Raw genomic sequence first — 20,518 nt, 5'->3', positions numbered from 1 at the left:
TTCCAGCCACAGGCGGGGACTCATTGTCTGGGTTTCAAGGGCAAAATCTTGGGAGAATCTGATTGGCCCACCTTGGATCAGGTGCCCATCGGTGCCCAGGCTTCCAGCCTTTGCTGGGTGGGGAGTGCCTTTCTCCCTACAGGAGGCAGTTCTCAAAGGCTGATGGGAACTTACCGCTTTAAGAACTCATCTACTCATTAATTTGTAACAAACGTATTGTGATCTTGTTTTGAGAATAAAGGTATATAAGCTATAGAAAAAAAATTTTTTTTTCAACGTTTATTTATTTTTGGGACAGAGAGAGACAGAGCATGAACGGGCGAGGGGCAGAGAGAGAGGGAGACACAGAATCGGAAACAGGCTCCAGGCTCTGAGCCATCAGCCCAGAGCCCGACGCGGGGCTCGAACTCACAGACCGCGAGATCGTGACCTGGCTGAAGTCGGACGCTTAACCGACTGCGCCACCCAGGCGCCCCTAGAAAATTTTAATTTGTATCAACATAGGATAAAACATTTATCACTAATTAAATAAACAGATAATGTTTAGTACCATTCAGTCAACAAATATTTAATGCCTATCGTGTGCCAGTGCTACTATAGGTCCTGTGAAGATAGTAGTGAACAAAACAGAAACTCTCTTCTCTTGCAAAGCTTACATTTTACTTTAGTTAATGAAGAACTGCCCTCAGCAATGCAAGCTCTAAGGATATTTAAATTATTAAGTGATTTTTTTCCAGAATAGAATTATTGAGTTATAGTTTTAGAAAGAAAAGAAAAATTCCTAGATCAAGCATTCCTAGACTATAAGATTTCACCTGCGAAATAAGATTTTTAGATAAAACAAAAAATTTAGGAGGATTCATAGCTTTCACTACTTTTTAGTTTGCCAAATAAAAAATGCAAAAACAAACATACACTATTATATACCATCATAGTTTCATAGAAGAGATTTACTGTTTAAAAAAACATTTTTAATGTTTATTCATTTTTAGAGACAGAGCAGGAGCAGGGGAGGGGCAGGGAGAGAGGGAGACACAGAATCCAAAGCAGGCTCCAAGCTCTGAGCTGTCAGTACAGAACCTGACATAGGGCTCGAACCCACGAACTGGGAGATCATGACCTGAGCCGAAGTCTGACGCTTAACCAACTGAGCCACCCAGGTGCCCAGAGATTTTAGAATCTTAACATGGAAAAAGTAAGACAGTCTCAGAATAAAGGACCATTTTTTTCTCCCAAGAAAGGACATCTGGCTCCTCTACACAGACAGACTGTTTTTCCTCTTCTCATTTGGCAGCTGACTCAGGAAAACTTTTCACAGGTTCACAGACCTGCATTTCGTAACCATTGTTCTAGAATACGGAGTCTAATACTGAGTCAGCAAACAACACAAAACTGGTCTGCCTATTTTATCTGAATTTATGGTTCAATTAATCCATGCAAAGTCATAATTCAGTGGGGGGGGGGGGGAGAGAACCCAAACAGAATTGTTGCTTAGAAAGATGACTTTTTAAAAAAGAACTGAACTAACTTACTGATTCAAACGAAATGACGGATGCAACAATTCTAGGTAAACTGCCTTTGTTTCCCCAGAATACTTAAAGACATTCCAATGTTGAATGGTGATGACATAGTATGTTCAATACACAAATCAGTTTATTATACTTAAAACACAGAAGCAGTTTATAAAATCATTAATTTTGGATAATATACTGGTTGACAGGCAACCAGAGCAGGTACTCAGTGTCAGGAATTTAATTCCCACAAGGTCTACAACCTCTATAGAAGGATCTTTGGCTTGCTTGTGCGGGAAAATAACTTGTAAGTGTTTAACTTTGCCCTTTAATTATCTGAATAGGTAGACTGTCAAAGTTATAAATACATTCTTTGTCTACTATCTTGGCTCATGTTAAAATCACACATGTTCTTGCCTATGGTTCTCCATATTCAACCACCACTTTTACAGTGGAAGATCTTTTTGAAGTTTTAAGCCAAGGTATTAACATATTCTGCTCTGAACTCCATGTTCGCTACCTCGACCCTAATCATATTACTGCAAATCTGTCTCTTGGCTCAGGTGTCTGGAGGCTGATCAGGCACAATTTGAATCTTCTGTGATGGGAACTGGGGTTCAATTTCACCAATGAAACACTCTGTTGGAATCAGAACATAAATCAATGCTGAACAGCCAGAATATAAGAACTTAGAGAAATGCAAGCAGAAAGGGAGCCAGCCATTACTAACTTTTCCTATTAACTGGAAGAAAACGTTACAGAGGATGCTTTTAGCCTAAATCATCTTTCCAGTTTCCAAAAGTGGGTCCCACTGGGCAGATCTCAAATCCAATCAAAGAAAACCAGAGAAAAGAGGCAGATGTGCCTGACATAGAAATTCTCGGTGGGCTTGGGATCTTCTGCTTCAACTTGGAACTTAAATCTCCAGTGAAATTTTGGCAGGATGTGGCAGGCAAAATCGGCCCTCTCATATTTGCTGGTAAGAGTACAATCTGGCACAGACTCTATAAGGAGCAATTTAGAATTAGCAAAATTACAAATGCACACCTTTGGATCTAGCGATTCCAAATCTAGTTCATTCTCCAGATGAGACCATTTTTTTCACGCTTTACATTGTGGCTTTGATTACTACAGCAAGACTGGAAATAACCTTAATATCAATTATTATGGTCCTGGTTTAATACATCATGGTACATTCCAACAGTAGATCGGCATGCAGCTGGGTAAAAGGAAAGCCAACACCTTACGTACAGACACAACCAATCTCCAATTTATGTTAAACTAAACACAGTTTACACACTGTGTAAAAAGGATAATTCGCAAAAAAAATCCATAATTTACTTCTCTGTTCACAGAAATCTCAGGATCATGAGAAACTTTTAACCGCTGCCAAACCGGAAAGCTTCCAGCGATGGGTGGGTTTTTTTGCACCGTGCGAATGCCCTTTGTTGCCTTTCGAATTGTGAGACATGAAAAGGAATTCGCATATATGCGCCCCCGTGAAGGAAAAGGCCTCAAAGTCGGCTGACTCGACGGGAAAGCCCGTGAGTTCGGCCTCACAGTCAGGACCCTGCTTGGGCCTTGCCAGTAGAGACGGTTACCTTTGTGACGCAAGCCTGAAATGTGTCACAACCATCCCCACTCCGGCAAATCGACTTGCCTTCCGTTTCTGAAATCAGCTACGTTTCAGAACGCCTCGTACACTTGGCTTTCTCTCGAAAGCACTAAAACACGTTTGCCTTCGGTGGAAAGGGGCTAAAATACCAGGCCGGGAAACAATTTATCATCAACGAAATTCAATGCTTTTGGAAGGGCTCTGTAGCTACAAAGCTGTAGAAATACCAAGTGTGACTCAATAGAGTAAGTAATAATTACCATATCACAGCTCAATTCCTGGGTTGCGGAAGACAATCCCACCCTACTTTCCCTCCCTAAACCTGGTTTCTCTTTCTGGCTCCTCCCCCCTCCCCCCCCGCCCCTTCCCCCGCCCCCGCCCCTCCCCCACCTAGCCTCGTCTCCTCCATTTGCCCCTCCCACCGCTTGGCGGGAGGTTTCCTCTCGTGACTACTCTGCGTAAGTGCGGAAGACGCACTGCAGCACCGTCGCCAGCGCTTACTCTGTCTTCTCGTCTCTATGATCCTCTTTGTGACCCATCGGGTAGGGCCCCAGCCCCAGAGTTCCGTGCCAGCAGTCCTCCACGCCGACAGAGGACGGTGCAAAAAGCTGACGTTCTCGCGATAGACGCGGAGATCTCTCCACGTAGCGAGAGCGCGAGCGCATGCGCGCTCGGTGGTGCGCGGTAGAACGAGGGAAGACAGGACCCGGCTGGAGCTCCGGGAAGCGCGCGTGCGCCGTCGCGAGCTTGGAGCTGCCGGGGCACCGTGTGGGAGCGGGTGTGAGACTGCCTTGCGAGCCGCGGGAATGTTCCGAAAGGCCCGGCGAGTGAACGTGCGCAAGCGGAATGACTCGGAGGAGGAGGAGCGAGAGCGCGATGAGGAGCAGGAGCCGCCACCGCTGTTGCAGCCGCCGGGCACCGGCGAAGAACCGGGCTCTGGCGGCGGCGGCGACAGGGCCCCTGGGGGGGAGTCGCTGCAGGGCCCGGGGCTGCCGCCGCCTTCCGCGCTGACCCCGGGCTCCGGGGCTGAGGCTGGGGGCTGCTTCCCGGGCGGCGCGGAGCCCGGCAACGGGCTGAAGCCGCGCAAGAGGCCGCGAGAGAACAAAGAGGTGCCTCGGGCCAGCCTGCTCAGCTTCCAGGACGAGGAGGAAGGTAAGTAACCGCCGCGCTTCGCGCCCCAGACTAGCATCCCTGTCCTAGGCCCCCGCCTTTAGTCCCCGCATTCCCCGGACGTCCAGCCCCCGCAGCCCGGAACGGAGCCCCTTCGCGCCCGACCTGCTGCACATCCTTCTCCGCCTCCGGCCTTCTGCTCCCGGCGGAGGACGTGTTCCCGCGCCGCCACCAGCCTTTTCTTAACAACCGCCTCCTCCTCACCGTCCTCTTGTGCATTTCCTCCTCTGCGGGGCGGGAGCGCAGTTCAGTCATTCTGAGGTTTTCAAGTGGAAATTCAGTGTCCCCTGTCCTGCTTCTTTCCTGGCGGGTGTGTTTCAGGGAGAACTTGGATTTGGTCCCCTGTCTACTCTGCGCACGGTCTGAGTCTTCTGCAGGTCACTATGCCCACGTCTCTTGGGGGATCTGATACCGTTGACTAGGAAGGCTGGGTTAGTATGGAGTCCTACGTCTGGGAACAGAATCCCGGAGTTGAAGCTCTGGTTCTGAGTGACCTTGGGCCAGTTCCTTGCAATCGCCGAGCCTCAGTTTCCCCGTGAAACTAAGTAGGGGTACAGATGTCCGGTTTTTTCTCCTCGCATTGAGTTTTGGACAACGAAGAGAGACGGTGTAATAGTAATTTAAGGCCATGTATCCATTGGGGAGTGAGAAACCAAGCTGCAGTGGATTTAGATTTCTGTTTATAAATGAGTCTAAAATCTAACTTCCCAGCCAGTTGAGTATGTGTTTATGAAAGTCAGTTTTAAGGGCAGGTTATAAAAAAAGACTTGGCTTGTAGATATCTTCATCTCCATGCAAGATGCTTTCATCTTTCCAGTAAGGTAGGCAGTTGGTCTTTGGCCTGTTAATTCTTATTTTGTTTGAGGGGACTACAGCCAGAATTTTTTTTTTTTAAATGCAGAAACTGTTTGGCAAAGTGTTTGCATTTGACTTTAAACTCTTCAAATCAAAGACGTGGTTACCTACCAAAACTTATTTTTGAAAAGTGCTTTGCTCTCAGTTTAGTCTTGGAATAATGTCATTTTGTGGTGAATCTAGATTTACTCAGATTTGACAGCTCTGTTACCCAGAACCTTTTGATTTTGGATGTTTTGTTTCAGATACCTAAGTAATGCAGTAACTAAGTGCTTTTTCAATGATTTTATTTTCCTCTTGGGATAGAGGACTTAAAAAAGGCAACAGGATATACGAAAATTTCGTGCAGCTGCGTGTGTTACACGTTTTTAGAAGTCTCATGTTTGCATTATATGAGGTTCATTTATGAAGCTGACTTCAATTCTTGAGAACCAGGGACAGATTTGGAATAACTTCACATTATGTAATGATTTGGGGTGTATGAGTATCTGTCTGGATGAATGAGAAAAGTACATAAGATCATGTGGAAGTTGGAAGATACTGTCTGAAAATGATCGCTACAGACTTTATTTAATTTCTTTTTTAAGAAAACGAAGAAGTTTTCAAAGTGAAGAAATCAAGTTACAGCAAAAAGATAGTAAAATTACTTAAGAAAGAATACAAAGAAGATCTTGAAAAATCAAAGATTAAAACAGAACTCAACTCCTCAGCCGACAGTAAGTACCAAACTGATAGTACTGGATTCTTTTGAAACAACAAAGCGAAAACTTTCTCGCGGGGATTGAGTGGACTTGCTGTATACATCGTGAACTTGTTCAGTTGACTCTGTTGTCAAGGGTCCAAAGTGGATATCGATACAGTTCTGTTATTTAATTCTAACAACAGTTGCACTGTCAATGCATTTTTTAAAAAGACCCAATCATTGCCACTGGAATGTTTCAGCTACAGTGTCTAAATTCTCCCCCAATTTTTCTGCTGGTGTTCAGACTGTGGTTGACCAGAGAAAGGAAATTTCCCCTATAAACCCGAGGCACAGGTTTATTCCCGTTTGAGGTATTACTGCGCACATTCCTGTATTCTCATTTTATAGAAACAGGTGCTCATTTTCTTTGGTGACGTTTCCACTGTTGGTTTAATTCTTGGAGAACTCTTAGGAATGCCTTCATTGCAATGTTGGTAATACTTTAATCTCATGTAGCAACTTTATCAGATACATGGATGAAGACTTCTCACTGCGAGGCCCCTGCCTACACCGTATAGGCACCTCTCACATCCTTTTACAACAGAAGCTTGAAATTTTTAAGCAGTTAATTTGTCTTGAGGAAAGTAGATCCGTTACCATTTGCTGCAGTCTGAGTTATTCTGATGCAAAGCCTTAGGGAAATCTTTTTATTCTGTGAAATTAAAGATAGAATTATTAGTTCACGGGTTTTCAGCCTCAGGCTTAATGTGAAGAAGTACGTCATTATATGTAAAATGTACGGTCTGATTTTGGAGACAGCATCACTTAAATGTATAGTTGGACCCAACGTTTAGCAGAATGTTCAATGAATGGTTTAAAGGGTAACTGCACTTTCTTTTTAGAGGCAGGGGAAGGAATGCTTCATGGGTACAGTGGAATATGAAGCTGTTTTTTTTTTTTTTTTAAATAATTTAAATTCCAAAAGACAGGAGAGAGAAAATGTGGGTCTGTTATCAAAGGTTAAAGTGAGTTAAGGCAAGGGCAAGTACAACTGTCAGGAGGTGATTTTGTAGAGGAAGTAGAGGTTTAGGGGGAAAGGTGCATTGTTGACAGATTGTGAAGGATGTTTAGTGTCCAGTAAGGGGTTTAGAGTTGCTGGGTTTGGTGCCTTGCCAAGATGGTGACATGATAAATGTTTTTTGAAACCTCAGCCTGGTATTAGCATGCAGAATGGATCAGCACAAGGAGAGATTGGAGGCCTGAAGCAGTTTAAACTCAAGGGCCAGCTTTGATCCATTAATAGTGGGTTTAAAAAGGTCTCAGTTGAGCGAGACTGAGGCTTTTCCTGACTCAGTGGAAAAATGTGGATGAGTTAAAAATGTTTGCTATGGGTGTGGGAGAAGAAATGGAAAGAAAGGATTATTTCAGAAATGTTCCAAGGGAAGACTTGGTAGCCTTGATTTTTGCTTTAGATATCGGATTTAAAAGAAATAGTTAAATTCGAGCTTTTATGCCGTGGTGGCTGAGAGAACAGTTCCATATTCTATAAGGGAAAAGGGAAGGCAGGTGGGAGGAGGATATTTTTAGGGGAACCAATTATTTTGGAGTCTAGGAAACTCTTTTTTCCCCAAATCTCTTGAGAACCAACCGTGTGCAGTGAAATAGTGCAAGTAAGGTCAGGAGAAGAAAGAAAGGACCATTTACCGTTGGATTTAGTAATTGAAGCAAGTCTGAGATTTATGAGGCCATCTCCTGTGACCTGTCTCCCACTTTTGCATAACTGATACACTTGCCAGATAACTTCATTAATGTCCTCCCTTAAGGTAGAGCCTGTGTGTTATAGGTGGTCAACATTACCCTTGAACTAATGGTGTTATGGAGCTCTTTCAAGAATCAGCTCACAATCCTGAACTCTTCCTAGTGCAACTCTCCTTAGACAGCCAGAGAGGTACGTTAATCTCCAAATCAAGGTCCTATCAACAAAATACCTACCACAAAAATGGGTATTCCTAGAATAGTGAGTTTGCCTTTAAACTTGACTTTGAGCGAAAATAGCCAGTGAACAGTGGGACATAATAGGTTTAGGCCTGGTGCTTCTTGAGGTGTTTATTAAAACCAAAAGTAAATGGAACTGATGAGGGAGCAGCAAAAAGGAAACATTTCTGGGGACCGAAGACTTCTATCTGTAATAAGTGTACACACAGACAAGAGGATTTACCAAAGAGAATCATAAAGGTCAAAGGAGAAGGGACAGGAAAATTTCCAGATGAAGATGTTCAGTTGTATGAAATAGTGCCAGAAAGGTCAGGAAAAGAAAGGACCAAGGAGTGGCCATTGACAGGGTTGCTGTTGTTTTCTGGAGGAGGGTACCTGGCAGAAGGGGCAAGTCCATTAGCCAAGCTTTGTGTCTGTTCGGCTGAAGAGACATCTTTTGCTAACTTGCTCAACAATATTGTATGAATTAGCTGTAGCTGCAGCCGTTGGATAGCTGGTACGGGAGCTGGGAACGAGAGAAGGTAAAGGCCGTTCGCCTAGGCTGATGCACCCAAGTTGGTGACGAAGTAGGAGGCAGCAGGTCCACACTGCTTTGGGAAAGCTTGGCAGAGAAAGAAGTAGAGGACAGTAGCTGGAGAGACCGTTGTGATCAAGGAAAAGTTCTTTTGATAGCAAGAAACCTGTGTCTAGGTAGAAGAAAGGAGAGAGGGAGCCTCGTCAAGTTCAAGGTAAAGAGGATGTTTGTGAGAGCAAGTTTCCTGATGGTAGTAGAAGAAATTGAGAGTACAAGAGGAGCCTAGAAGGTTATTTGGTATCTCTTTTTACAAAGACATCTGGAAGGATAATGTGCGACCACTAACAACAATCCCACTGTCACCATGTTTTGCGCTTGTATGTGTTCAGTCATAATTTGTGTTTGCTCTGTCTTTTAGAATCTGCAGAAATCATTCTGAATGTATCTGATCTAGTAGACCTTTTGGTTCTATTAAAAGCCACTGATTTAGTGTGGGTTTAGAGTAGAACGAAATTTGGGTAGTGTTTGACTCCCGTGTAACCATATCCATCTGATAGAGTGGACTTTTCATCTCGAGCATCAGAATGCACTTCAGAAGGAAGGCTGTGGCTAATGAGGCAGGATGGTAAATGAAACAACTAAAGAGCCTTAAACAATGACCTAAATTTTAGTCAAAAGTGTGTGTATGAAGGAGTGGTATTCCTGAGATTCTTATTTAGGGGAGTAGGATATGGCTTGAGAAGAATAGAATTTTTGAAACAGTTTTTAGGAGGGGACCATGCTAGGGAAACAATACAAACATTTAGAATATTTAGAATAAATATTTAGGATAAACTTTTACTATTTCATTATAGTCATTGTGCCTCTTGTGTGCCAGGTTCAGTGTTTTAAGGTAAAGATTAACACTCTGATTTCTGTGATTTTTGCCTGGGACTGATGGTACAGTGGGACTATTGAGTTAAAAGCAAAGTAAACCTCTGTAAAGATAAGCGTGGTGAGTGGTGCCTCCTGGAACGCGGTCGCAGGAAGCAGTCTTGCAAGTGGTCTTACGAATGGCCTGAGCATTAGCACCGAATTAGAGTTCTCTCCTCTGTCCATACGGCAGAATATGGCCACTCTGCCGCTCCCTTACTGGTTTAGGTTGTTTTTAGTGCTACCCAGTCTCTGACTTGTCTCTCTGTCTCAGTTCCAGATTCCCAGAAAGACAATAAGGTTGTCTCTGCCTCGGTCACAGATCCAATCTTGAACATTCAGTCATGGCAATGGGATCACAGTTACATTGTGTAAATAGGACTTTTGGGTCTCACCCCGTCAGGTGATGGGTGACAAATGGTTATGAACTAAGAAGATGATCCTAAAGTATTCCTTACAGAGAGGTTTACTTGGTCCCTAAGCATTTGTTCTTCATAGAAAGCTGCCTCAGATGGGCTTAGGGTTTAATGAAATGATGTTTTAAAGAGGTCTGAGCAGTGACCAATGGGAGGTTAGAGGAAGAAACAGTTAATTTTGATAAGTTAGTAAAATTTTGATGAGATTTAACTCAAGATAGAATTGAGTAGGGCCTTCGATGCATCCTTGTGACCCCTATATTTTTATTTCACAGTTAATGCCTGTTGTTGGATATTTCATTTTCATACAATCAGTGGGTTTTTTTAATAAACAATTAAAACAGTTCAAAGTGAGCCTATAAACAAATAAAAAGTGCCTTCTCAATTTATGCATTTTATTTAAAATTTTAATTACTTTTCTCAAAAATGTAGGTGAACCACCCTTGGACAAAACAGGACACATTAAGGACACCAGTCAAGAAGACGGAGTTATCATCAGTGAACATGGTGAAGATGAAATGGACATGGAAAGTGAGAAGGAGGAAGAAAAGCCAAAAGCTGGTGGAGCTTTTTCAAATGCTTTATCTTCTTTGAATGTTCTCCGCCCAGGTGTGTGTTTGCAGCTACTTCTCAGAAATGAAGGAGGCCCTCAAGAATGGGCCATGTGTAAAGATGGTTAAGGAAGGAGTTAGCTACGTGGTGTTTCTTGTGACATCCCTGTTTGCAGCCAAGGTGTTTCCTTTTGCAAATAAAGTGAGAGAAGTAGAAACTTGCCAGTTTTTCCAAGCTCATTGTCAGGCACTTTTGTTATCCAAAGCCAGTGTGGGACTTCAAGTAAATGGATAAATGGTACTAAAGGTTTGTTTTGTTTTGTTTTTTTTAAAGTATTTCAGATTAAGACTTTAACTTTTTTAGAAGTGCTGCTAAAAGCAAAACTCATTGCAGTTAGTTTTATGCCCACACTTTCTTCCTTTTTACTTTTTTGTAGGAAATAGTTGGCAAATCTGTTTCCTGGGTAATAGGCTTTTGAGTAAAAAAGTGCTTAGAAAAAATGTCTGGCAGGAGAGGAACAGCTTAGTAAGTTAAGGTACATTTACATGATGGGATGTTACATAGCTATTAAAATAACATTAGACATGTGGCAAGGCGTTAATTTTTACTGGAGGTGAAAGGTTAGTTAGGTAGTAGATTATGCTTTATCTGTTTAGTGAATATTGTTAAGCTGTTAAAAATTATGCTTTGCCAAACAACAACATGGAAAAAAACTTAGTGTGTTTTAATATGAAAAAAAACTTAAGTACAGAATTATATATTCAGTATGCTTACAGGTGACCTGGAAACTATATGCAAGAGAAATATACTATAAATCTAATAGTTTTTTAAGGTGAGCTTGTGGGCAACTTTTTAAACTTACCTGCTTTCTATTTTAGTAATAGGGTTTGATTACTTTTCCTATTTCTTAAAAATGAAAAAAATTACAGTTAAAACAAAGCTGTGGTGGTGGATCTTCCCCCCCATGCATATTGCCAGTATATGATTTATATATATATATATATATGTATATTTAGTGACTTTAGGTTTCCGTTTAAGCTAAATTAAAAAGAAAGCAGTTGGGTTACAGGCACAGTTGGGGAAAGGGATACCAGCAACTAACGTTAGAACATCACTATGACATGGCTCTCTTGGTGAGGTTATTTTACCCTGCATATTTTCTTTTTATTTTTTTAATTTTTTTTTTTTAATGCTTATTTATTTTTGAGAGAGACAGAGCATGAGTGGTGGAGGGGGAGAGAGAGAAAGAGAGAGGGAGACACAGAATCAGAAGCTAGCTCCAGGTTCCGAGCTGTCAGCACAGAGCCCTATGCGGGGCTTGAACTCACAAACTGTGAGATCATGACCTGAGCTGAAGTCAGCGCTTAACTGACAGAGCCATCCAGGCGCCCCATACCCTTTATATTTTCACAAAAATAGAAACTTCATACCCTAATACCGGCATATTTTACAATTCTTACCACTTGTTTCCAGGAGAAATTCCAGATGCAGCTTTTATACATGCTGCAAGGAAAAAGCGTCAAATGGCCCGAGAATTAGGAGATTTCACTCCTCATGACAGCGAGCCTGGGAAAGGCCGCCTTGTTAGAGAAGATGAGAATGATGCCAGTGATGATGAAGATGATGATGAGAAACGTCGCATAGTTTTTTCTGTGAAAGAAAAGTCACAGAGACAAAAAATTGCCGAGGAAATAGGTAACTTGATTTAAATAGTATAGTAAGCCTGTTGCATTGTATTAAATATTCGATACTGTATTCAGATTAAAAGTACCCACATTTCCTCAGCAATATCTAGTGTTTGAGGACCCTTTCTGCTTGGGTACCAGTGTCTTATTGGAATTTTTTGAAAACTGTAGCATGACTATGATGGCTCATGTTTATTGAGCACGTCCTGTGTGGCCAGTATCGTGTTAAGCACTTTACATGCATACATTTATATAATCAGCCTCGCATTCTTTAGAGGCCTTTACGTTCTGCTCTTCCCTTTGTTGATTTGACGTCAAGCTCACAGAGATTAGGAAACCTTCCTTGGGTGTAACTACTGCGTAATGCCTTCTGCTTCAAGGAATGCTGTGTCTAAGACAAGCAAGGGGTATCAAAGGAGAAGAGATCGTAATCAACATTTTAGTAAAACTGAGTTAATACCGATTGTCTTGCTTAATTTTTGTGAAGTATCAGGATAGCATCTCTTCCCTCCCTGCTTTTCTGGTCTTTAATTTTCCCCACTGCTGTGGCTGCAGGCATTGAGGGGAGTGATGATGATGCTCTAGTAACTGGAGAACAAGATGAAGAACTCAGCCGATGGGAGCAGGAGCAGATAAGAAAAGGAATCAATATCCCTCAGGTAAGAACTAAAAGGTTAAACTTGAAAAATAGAAAGTACACAAGAAACCTTTTGTGCCTGTTTTGTGAAATCACAAAGATACTGAATTGAATCTTTGTCGTTCATCCAACTAACACAATGAAGAAAATTACGTGCAGGTACATATATTCGATAAGCTTTTAGAAGAAAGAAACTGTTGTTATCCTTTGCAACTTAACAGAGTGATGGTTTCTTAGACTAGTGTTTCTCCGAGTGATCCTTCAACCAGCAGCATCAGCATCAGCTGGGGGCTTGTTAGAAATGGCAAATGTTCACCCTCTTGAGACCTAGTGAATGAGAAACTGGGTTGGGGGCCCAGCCACCACGCTCGGGCCATCCTGGCGCACGCTGACTTTGAGAACCACTGTTGAGATAAAATCTTTCTTTCCTGTGTAGCTTATTGCTTCTGACTTTAAAAATTATTTTGTGGAAGATGGATTTCTCTTCTCGTAATGTGAAAACTTAATTCAAAAACTTTGATGAAAAATCTCTTCGTCAGTAGTTAAAACAAGTTTTATTAAGTAGTACAGTGGAAGTGATCCATAAATGTAAACTGTTTTTGTTGCCAGTGTTTTGCATGCGTTTGGGTTATGTTAAGAAAATAGGGTACTTAGATGGCAGTTTCTAGTCTCTGCTTGTCTTTATTTTCTCACTGTAGCAAGTCATTTATTCTCTTCCACTGATAACGTGATGGCTTTGGATTATTTTTTTATGTCCCTTCCTACCCAAACTTCTATGATATTCTCTTTTCCCCAAAATTATTAGAAATGAATTCAGTAGTCCCATACGAGTTAGAATGTTCATCCTGCCCTACTTTTACTTGATTTTGAAGAACTTTGCAGTTATTTATTTCAATTAACATACTGTTTGGAAAATGGTGTATATTTTTGCAGTTTGTGCTTTTTAATCTCAAAGTCATGATTAACTGCTGGTTTTCATATATGTCCCATTTCTTTTCTAGGTTCAAGCAAGCCAGCCCACTGAAGTGAATATGTACTACCAGAACACTTACCAGACGATACCTTATGGTTCATCCTATGGCATTCCTTATAGTTACACTGCCTATGGATCATCTGATGCCAAATCTCAAAAAACAGATAATACAGTCCCTTTCAAAACTCCCAGTAATGAGATGACTCCCGTTACTATTGATTTGGTAAAGAAACAGCTTAAAGACAGGTAGGGCAGATCAACTTCTTAAAGACCTGTCCTAGCTTTCAGTTCCCTCAGGCAACATGTAGTCTGGGGTAGCAGATGCAGAATGTCGGCAAAGAAGATTCACTGGCCCATCTTCAAAAGCTAAACAGAAGATGACTTCATACTTTGTTCTGCTCCCTTCTTGGATTACTTCTGTGGAAGCCTCGAAAAGTTATAAAAATGCCACTCCATGATCTTGTTGAAGACAGTTCTGAGTTTGTACCTCTTGGACTCTGAAAAAGTGTAGTCAAGATATGGGGGGAAAAGCGAAACAGATTTTGGTTAGCCCACCAAATAACTTGATGTGAAGTCTGTAAACTGCCTTTTTGTTTTTGCTTTTTTGAGAAAAAAGCCGTGCAGATGAAAAGATGCCACTCCAAGCATTTTTGTATCTTAATAGTGGAACTAAATGCATTATTATAATATTGCAAGAGTCCTGACGGCGTAGACTTTTGGATGTAAATGTGTTATATTTATCCTTTTGTGTTCTTAAGGTTGGACTCCGTGAAAGAACTGCACAAAACGAATCGACAGCAGCATGAGAAACACCTGCAAAGCCGAGTGGACGCCACCAGGGCTATTGAGAGATTAGAAGGGTCTTCTGGGGGTGTTGGTGAACGGTATAAGTTTTTGCAAGAAATGCGAGGGTATGTCCAAGACTTGCTTGAGTGTTTCAGTGAAAAGGTAAGAATGCAAAAATATTAATCTCTTTGACTAAGGCAAAATTAGGGAGGTCTAGACGGCCTTGTGTAGATCATTTCTTGTATTTCTCAGAAAGTATCCACTGAGTTCAACTCTAGAAGTGATGAAAAGCCATGCTTCATTTTCCTCACTTCATTAGCGGCATTCTGTCTTGGGGGCGGCATAATGGCTTTGTTGAAAACAACAACAAAAAAGATAAAGCATATTTAAATAAGACTTTGGCAAGTCCTCTTTAACACAGTGGTATATTATTGGCCTGCCCTGAATTATTAGAATATAAGGGACTCATCTGATGGAATTTTCTTTGGTATGGTTCCGGTCTAAACTTACCTTTAAACTGTTTCCACAAGTAATTCCAAATGTGTATAAAGTTACAAAATTTTATTAGTTTTTTTTTTTTAACTCTAAAAGTTGGTCACCATGGCTGCTGATACTTTTCATCTAAATAAGCCTGTGCTTCATCGATTTCAGAAACCATTCATTGGTCATAATTTCTTTGAAGATCTCATTTCTTCCAAGTTCTTTTTTTTTTTTTTTTTTTTTTAGTATGCCAGTCACTTGGCATAGTTTTTTGCATTTTAGTATACCATTTATTTGCATTTTTAAAATTCACTGCACACAGGATCCCCTTCTCAAACGAACTCTTAGTTGACTTTTCTTTTTTTAAGATAAATATACGTGATGCATTGGTTTATAAGTATTTGTAGACTTTGTGACTTTATCTTTGAAAAAATAAAATACAGTCTTTGAATATCCTGTGTCTCAGCTTTCAAGTGATGCAGGATTAGAGGGCACACTTTTCCCTTTTTCTTAGCTGTGTGGTTTAGCATAGAATCCGTAAGCATAGTACGTTTAAAGGAGTATCTTAAGTTTTTATTGTCTCTGTTGATGACCTCAATCTATGAAAGCCAAAGGTCACCAGAGAACGGCTCTAGACTGTCTTCCTAATGGATCTTAAGGGTTGTAGCCAGTCTGTGGTCAGATGCAGCCCAAGAGCCTTCACCAAGCCTTGTCTGTAGGATTTGTCATGTTCTTGTCTTACCACCTGATTTCTGAAGAAGCAGCTATAGTCTGAGCTATGATATCCCTTGTGGCAGATCACTGGCTTAGGGCGACAAGTACGAGGGTGGGAAAGAAACAGGTTTGACGCTGCAGGGGGCTAGAGTCAAGGCAGGAAGTGGACTCAGGTGTCAGCTGGCGGTTGTGTCCTTCCCACTGATAAAGGCCTTTTGAGCCCAGCGGGCATAATGGAAGCTGCTGTCATAACCCTCTGTGACTAGAAGAAGGGTCATTGTCTTTGTAAGTGACGCTTACGCACCATACTTTGTAAGTGACGCTTGTCCCTGTGGAGTTTGTTCTTGAAGTATTGGAACCTTTGCCGTAGAATTTAATTTACTTAAGTAAACTTACATACTTGTAACTGTAGACTTAACTCCGAAAAGTTGACGGTAATATGGTAAACTAGATGATCCCATTTTTGCATTAAAGAGACTACTAGGACGTCTAGTTCATACAGTTTTCAATCGCTTACTATTTTAAAAATGGTTAGCAGGAGACTTTATTGATTGATTTCAATCACTATGTTCCTAGAGAAGTCGACTTCAGAGTGTGCTTGTATGGTGTCACAGAGTCACTTAGATCAATGTTTTTGGAGAAGATCTTAAGTCTTGTATGTTACTTAAGTCTTGTATGAGCGGGGGAGGGACAGAAAGAGAGGGAGACACGGAATCCAAAGCAGGCTCCAGGCTCTGAGCTGTCAGCCCAGAGCCTGCTGCAGGGCTCGAACCCATGAACTGTGAGATCATGACCTGAGCCGAAGTCGGACACTTTACCGACTGAGACACCCAGGTGCCCCTGTAGTGACTACATTTTCATTAAAACAGAGGCAGATGATCCTTTCTTTGCAGGATGAGTATTTTATTTCATTTTGACATTTTCATATGCGTGGAGTTTTATTAAGAGGTTGCTGCTGAGTTAATGTCATAAATTGTCACCTTGGAAATGTTTAGGAATAAGTAGACACATTTGAATTTCATTTTAGTTATACTATAAAAGTTTGTTTCAGGGTAAGGCCATAGAAAGATAAACATCGGTTTGGTTTTTTTCTGTTTCGTTCTAAAAGTTTAAGTAGTTTGAACTTAGGTTTTTTTAATTATTTGAAAATCATTTTAACTTTCCATCGTTTTGTTTCCCTGTAGTCCCCTTCCTTGTGTTCTTCGCCTTAAATTTGGTCTTGAAATCATAATAGTCAAGAACAGTTTTGAGTTTGGAGAGGGTAAAGAAATTGTCATGGTGCATACTCTTGAGACAAATCGATGTCGTTAAGAAACCTGAAAGAGCTGAAAACGCGTCTTGAAGTTTTTATTCTCAGAATTTTCTCGGCTTTGTTGAAAAGCACTTTCATGACCTAAACAGAAAAATTGCATTATCGGAATTTTAACTATAAATTGAATAATTAAATGCTGTCGGATGCCACCTGGGGTGTGTCGCTGTCACGCTACGGGAGTGGCGACAGTCTCCGGGACACAAAGCGCACACCTTAGGTGCACAGGCACCTGTGTCTTCTGTCCTGTGTGGGGTGAAGACGTAAGGGGGTGGGAAGTGTAAGTCACAGGAATGCAGCACTGACTGCCTTAAAAAAATTACTCCTCGTAAATTTTAAAGATCGAGTCCGCGGGCTCAGTTGTCTAAGATAATCGGTGCAGATCTGGGGACCTTGTTGTCCGTGGTGTGGCCTATTTGAGATTAAAATAACTCCATCGGTTTGATCTTTATGGGAGCATTTGCTGCTTTTGCAATGGAATCATGCCAGTGTATAAAAGTGCTTTTATTACAGACATCTTTGAATTCCACCTGCCTTTTTTTTTTATTTTCCATTTGCAGTCTGTTCAGTTCAGGAAGCTGCTGTCACACTTGGTGCCAGTGTTCCCAAACTCTAAATAATGTGTTTTCCATTTGCACTAACCGTCAGGAAACTAGAATTTCTGGTTTCCTCAGGTATGTGTAGTGGTCATTAGTGTTTTGTGAAAGTTTCATAGCGTTTGGTTATAATGTAAGATATTGATAAAGAGAAAGTTTTGTTTGTTTTTTTTAAGTTAGGTTTCATCCCGTAAGTTTTTTGTACTATGTGTGAACCAAGTGAATGCTTAGCTGTGGATATGAACCTGGAAAAATTCATGGACTTTGTAAACTGATAATTCATGTGAGGAATTTTATTATTTTATGACAAAGTATGGGAAAATACATTTAATAGGAAGAGCTTTCTGACTTTGAGATACTGACTTTAGGTTAGTGAAGGCTAGAAGTTTTATTTGCCTTACTAACGTAAATGGATGCAGTTCGCATTTAAGAACGTGTGTCGTCAGGCTGCGATGTGTTGTGACATTACCGTAAGGTACTTGGCGCACATGAGTGGCGGAGCAGTTTAAGCGTCCAGAATTGGGCAGTGCGCAGACCCCCGCTCTTACCTGCTCGTGGAGCCCTGGCGTTTTTTCAGTATTGCATAGCGATAATGGTTTATTTTAAGCTACAAAACTTCTGAGGTAGATGATGCTGCTGAAAATCAAAAATGGACTTTAAAAGACTTGCAAGCACTTTATTCTGAAAGAAAAGCACTACGATTTTGACATTTCTTTACTTGCTCTCTTTACTAATACTGCAGCGTTAAGTTTCCTAACCAAACTTTTACTCCAATAACTAGGCACCGGACATTGTAGCCCTATGTATGGATTAAAAGAAGAGACGGTTCCTAAACTTCGTAATACTGAATTGCTATTTGTGTCCCATTGGGAGTTCATGATTATTCTGTCCATAGAGGGTACTTTTTCAGAAATCCGGAAATAGAATGGAACCCTCAGATAAGTAAGCAACTGAAGAGTTTGGTGTTACGGAGTGTGTTGTATTTTTACAGGTGCCACTGATTAATGAACTTGAATCAGCAATACATCAGCTGTACAAACAGCGAGCTTCCCGCCTTGTCCAAAGACGACAAGATGATATTAAAGATGAATCTTCGGAGTTTTCAAGCCATTCAAGTCAGTCCATCTTGAAGGTTTTTATTATTCATTAAACAACCTTGTTTACCTAGTGCAGCCTAATTGAAAATTAGAGAGCTTATTAGCTTTTTTTTTTTTTTTTTTAAAACACATTTCCTTACTCTTGGTCAGGTAGTTCTAAAACTTAACAGCATGTACTTGGATTGTGTTTAAGAAAATACAGCTTCACAAAGGAGCTCAAAAACATGCACTGATATTCTATCAATCTTACTCTTCTTTGAACCTATTTTTTCATTCTTTAGAGTATAGAGAAGACATCAGTATTTTATCTTAAAACAACTATCATTTGGCTCTAATTGATCTTTCCCCCATTTCATCCTGGTCACAACACTGATACAAATGCTGTTGGAAAGATTCTGGGTTCAGGGACTGGGAGATTCTGAAGAGGAGAGAAGGGGTTCTAATTACATAACAGATAATACCACTCCAAGATTAGGGGATTTTTGTACTTCATGCCTCAGAGAAAAGCAAAATTTTTTATTCTCTAGCTTGCCTCTTATAGTGGGTTTTTTAGTAAGTCATTTGATGGCTACAGTTTTTGAAATTTTAATGTAAAAGTTTAGAAATTCAATTTATATTCCTTTCATTATAATATGTGTTATGAAAAACCAAAATTAATCAGAAAGCTCTTATTAAATAGCTTAGCTGAGGTTCTTTAACCAGATGTGTTAAAGCTTTTAATTCCATATTTCCATTGTGCTCCATATTCTTGGGTACTCTAAGAGGAATTGTCCTAGCATGGATTTCTTGTAGCTTCTTTTTATCATCTCTTTGTTCCCTACGCCAGCAGTTCTGAACGGAAGTGTGAATCAGAATTACCCGGGGTATTAATTTAGAATGCAGGTTTCTTGGTCCTATCCCCAGAAGTTTTTGCTAGGTCTTGGATGGTGACCGTATCCTCATGTTGAACAACCACTCCAGGTGATGCAAGTGCGAAGGGCCCTAGTGTCGTTCTTTCTGAAAACAATACCTCGTCATACAGGGGGTCCTCTAAATTAGATGTTGGATCCCTGAGAAAACATCTTGTGTGCGGAATGGGTTTTAGAGCACTGGAGAGAGGTGGTGTTACGGCCCTCAGAGCTTTGACCTTTCTATTTTTGCCACACAAACTTAAATTGGATTATTGCCATATCGGGCACCTAGATGACTAATGCAGCCCTTCCAGATCACTTTTGATCCAGACAGAACCAGATTTCTGGGGCAGATTACAGGTAACCATTAGACCTATGAAGGGAAGTAATTCCCTTTTTAAGTTAAATGGTTTGTATGAGCTGTGCATTTTATCAGATACCTTTTCCTCCCTATAATCTGTTCTTTGTAACTTGGAGCTATTTACTTACATAGAACGAGAAGTAAAGATTAAATGATGTATGTTGATTAGATTGAGAGTCGGGAAGAAATTGAAAAGTAATGAGAAAGCGAAAAATACTACCTTAGAGGCAAGTATTCATTAATTGTCAAAGGTTTGAGGAAAATTACATAGGACGCTAAAACAAAAATCCCTGCAATTCATCTGTTGAGATTTGTGGACACTTAACCACAGTCACGGCATATAGTTCTTAGAAAAGTGAAGGAGGCTATCACTTGAGTCATCTACTCTCATATCTCCTTTAGTGTCCTATACGATCTACAAATGTAGAGACATTTTAAATATTTGTTATAGTGGTGAATATTCTTGACGGTATTTCTTTAATGAAGGAGACCTCTTGAAGAGAGACAGGAATCATTTCTGTAGTTTGGGACTTTAGCTATTCCCCTTTGGTGTGTGAATTCACGATTGAGGTAGAACAGGGGCATCTTTTCTTGTTTATCGTGTTCATCTTTCTTAACAATTGCTGAACTCTGGAACATACTTCCTAATATCAGAGCTATTTTGAAATATGAATGAGTAACCCAGAAAGTCAACTTTTAAAAAGAGTAGGGTCTAAGATAGGATACACTGAAGCAGAGGGCTAACTTGGGGGTTTGTGTTTTCTTTTG

At 40.8% G+C, this 20,518-nt stretch overlaps 1 protein-coding gene and 1 long non-coding RNA gene across 4 annotated transcripts in view; one reads left to right on the top strand and one right to left on the bottom strand.

Moving 5' to 3' along the window:
• LOC124525980 (uncharacterized) overlaps positions 1–3,730 on the bottom strand; it is a 30,924-nt gene extending 27,194 nt beyond the window's left edge. The window contains exon 1 of one of the 3 annotated variants that reach the window (XR_006965594.1): positions 3,628–3,730. This is a non-coding gene — a long non-coding RNA (uncharacterized LOC124525980). The remainder of the gene's footprint in view (positions 1–3,627) is intronic. The other 2 variants (XR_006965593.1, XR_006965595.1) reach the window with 2 other exon arrangements.
• Positions 3,731–3,811: 81 nt separating this feature from the next.
• PAXBP1 (PAX3 and PAX7 binding protein 1) overlaps positions 3,812–20,518 on the top strand; it is a 34,380-nt gene continuing 17,673 nt past the window's right edge. The window contains exons 1-8 of the mRNA XM_047098648.1: positions 3,812–4,278; positions 5,739–5,867; positions 10,103–10,279; positions 11,696–11,917; positions 12,463–12,566; positions 13,546–13,763; positions 14,276–14,465; positions 18,394–18,517. Coding sequence (XP_046954604.1) covers positions 3,933–4,278; positions 5,739–5,867; positions 10,103–10,279; positions 11,696–11,917; positions 12,463–12,566; positions 13,546–13,763; positions 14,276–14,465; positions 18,394–18,517 — 1,510 coding nt within the window. The 5' untranslated portion in view covers positions 3,812–3,932. The remainder of the gene's footprint in view (positions 4,279–5,738; positions 5,868–10,102; positions 10,280–11,695; positions 11,918–12,462; positions 12,567–13,545; positions 13,764–14,275; positions 14,466–18,393; positions 18,518–20,518) is intronic.

The sequence above is a fragment of the Lynx rufus genome, unplaced genomic scaffold, assembly GCF_022079265.1.
Source record: "Lynx rufus isolate CCGP_SWC_20201006 ecotype Redwood Valley unplaced genomic scaffold, mLynRuf1.p SCAF_5, whole genome shotgun sequence".
Taxonomy (NCBI): Eukaryota; Metazoa; Chordata; class Mammalia; order Carnivora; family Felidae; genus Lynx; species Lynx rufus.
Note: the sequence above shows the minus strand (reverse complement) of the source record. Positions and strands in the feature narration are given on the sequence as shown.